General features: G+C 67.2%; 1 protein-coding gene across 1 annotated transcript in view; it reads left to right on the top strand.

The window, feature by feature from the left end:
* NDUFS2 (NADH dehydrogenase (ubiquinone) Fe-S protein 2, 49kDa (NADH-coenzyme Q reductase)) overlaps positions 1–2056 on the top strand; it is a gene marked incomplete at both ends in the record, with an annotated part of 5448 nt that overhangs the window by 1514 nt on the left and 1878 nt on the right. Inside the window, 5 exons of the mRNA XM_009892074.1 lie at positions 112–189; positions 415–500; positions 820–939; positions 1077–1206; positions 1736–1831. Coding sequence (XP_009890376.1) covers positions 112–189; positions 415–500; positions 820–939; positions 1077–1206; positions 1736–1831 — 510 coding nt within the window. The remainder of the gene's footprint in view (positions 1–111; positions 190–414; positions 501–819; positions 940–1076; positions 1207–1735; positions 1832–2056) is intronic.

The raw sequence follows: 2056 nt of genomic DNA, 5'->3' as shown, positions 1-2056 counted from the left end.
GTGGGCTGTCTGTGTGTCCTTGGGTGGGTAACGGCCCCGCCGGTGCCTCCCTGCCCGCTTCCCTGGTGCCACCGGCCGTGCACGGGCAGACCTCCCTCTCCTCCCGCACAGGACCTGCCCCTGGGGCTGATGGACGACATCTACGAGTTCGTGAAGAACTTCTCCATGCGGATAGACGAGGTGGAGGAGGTGAGGCCAGATGGGAGCCGGGATTCAGCCCAAAACCTGGGAGAGAGGGACAGTCCCCACTTCCCAGCACTCTGAGGGCTGGGGCTCTCGCGTTGCCTGGCCCCTGGGCATGGCCAGCGCTGGGTTATTCCTCCTCTGGCAGTGGTGAGAAGGTGACACGTGTCAGGAAAGGGGGTGCACAGTCGGGGAGAGGGACCCGGGTGACTAACACCCAGCTACCCGCAGATGCTGACGAACAACCGCATCTGGAAGAACCGCACAGTCGACATCGGGGTGATAACGGCAGAAGAGGCTCTCAACTACGGGTTCAGGTGAGTCGGGTGGCTCCTGCGGGGGCTCAGCCTCATGCCACTGCCCAGCTGTGTTGCTCCCCTGATCGGAGCCCTCTTGGGGACTCGTGACACCCGGTGGCAGCAGCTGTGACGCCGTGTCCTGCCTGGCTTTACCCACCTGATGTCCCCAAGCCGTCCTCCCGTGGCAGCTGCTCGGGGCTGTGGGGTGTGCGCAGGCGGGGGACACGTGGCCGCTGTCCCCTGTGTCGGGGTCCTCTCTGGGGCGTGGGGGGAGCTCGGGGCTGGTGTGGGGCTGAGCCCCCCCCATGGGGCTGCTCACCCGCCTCCCTCTGCCCAGCGGGGTGATGCTCCGGGGCTCGGGGATCCACTGGGATCTGCGCAAGACTCAGCCCTACGACGTCTACGACCAGGTGGAGTTCGACGTCCCCATCGGCTCCCGGGGCGACTGCTACGACAGGTACGCCGCGTGCCGGGGGCCACGGGGCGCCTCGGCAGAGTCACACCTCCTCCGTGGGCCTGCGGTGAGGCCGTGGCTGCCCCGTGGGGTGCCCACCATGCAGGACACGGGTCCTGAGCAGCGTGGGCGTCCCGCAGGTACCTGTGCCGTGTGGAAGAGATGAGACAGTCCCTCCGTATCATCCTTCAGTGCCTCAACAAGATGCCTGAGGGGGAGATCAAAGTGGACGATGCCAAAATCTCCCCTCCGAAGCGGGCAGAGATGAAGGTAAACCCTTCTTTCCCTCACCGGGTCTCGCTGCCAACTGTGTGTCAGCACCGGCGAGCAGGAAACACGGTTTGGTGTGTTAGACGCTCGTGCTGAGGATTTTGCTGGAGTTATCTGCCGCCACATCTCTCCCCCGGCTTGGCTGGGGACTGCCTGGACCCCTGTGTGCCGCCCCTGCCAGGTCGGGCAGCGCGTGGGCGGGCGGCGCTGTGCCCGCGGGGGTTTGCTGCTCCCGAGCCCTGCGTGGGAGGGGATCTCCCTGCCCCGGCTCTGCCAGCCCCGGTTTGGCCAAAGAGCCGCCCTGGGGAAGGCCGGGGCTGGCAGAGCAGAGGCTGGCAGGGAGGAGACCCGGCGGTGCCCTGCCTCGTCGCCCCACGTGCTCCTTATAGTGTGTGAACGCGGCCACCACCCTGGTTCCCACGCTTTGTTCCCTGTCACCAGCCGCCGAGGCGCGGGCGGGAGATGGGCGGCGTTTTCTGCCTGCGCCGGGCGGCGCGCCCGCGGTGACGGTGCCCTCCTCTCTCCACAGACCTCCATGGAGTCCCTCATCCATCACTTCAAGCTCTACACAGAGGGCTACCAGGTGCCCCCCGGAGCCACCTACACGGCCATCGAGGCCCCCAAGGTGCCACTTCTCACGGCGTTATGGGGACAGTGGGCTCTGGCATGGCGAAGGGTGTTCTGGCTGCCCTGTGCCGCTCTTGGGGACACTGCCGTGCTCCTGTCACCGGCTGGGGGGGCTGTCCTGCCCCCAGGACTCTGCTCTCACACCGGACTGGTGTTTGAGGGGCGGACACTGCGGCTGGGAGACAGACCCTCAGCCCCCCGGCAGGGGCACCCGGGCACCCAC

This window comes from Charadrius vociferus, unplaced genomic scaffold (genome assembly GCF_000708025.1).
Source record: "Charadrius vociferus isolate BGI_N301 unplaced genomic scaffold, ASM70802v2 scaffold1971, whole genome shotgun sequence".
In the NCBI taxonomy this organism is placed as follows: Eukaryota; Metazoa; Chordata; class Aves; order Charadriiformes; family Charadriidae; genus Charadrius; species Charadrius vociferus.
The sequence above is the reverse complement of the archived record's forward strand: the minus strand, read 5'-3'. Positions and strand labels throughout refer to the sequence as shown.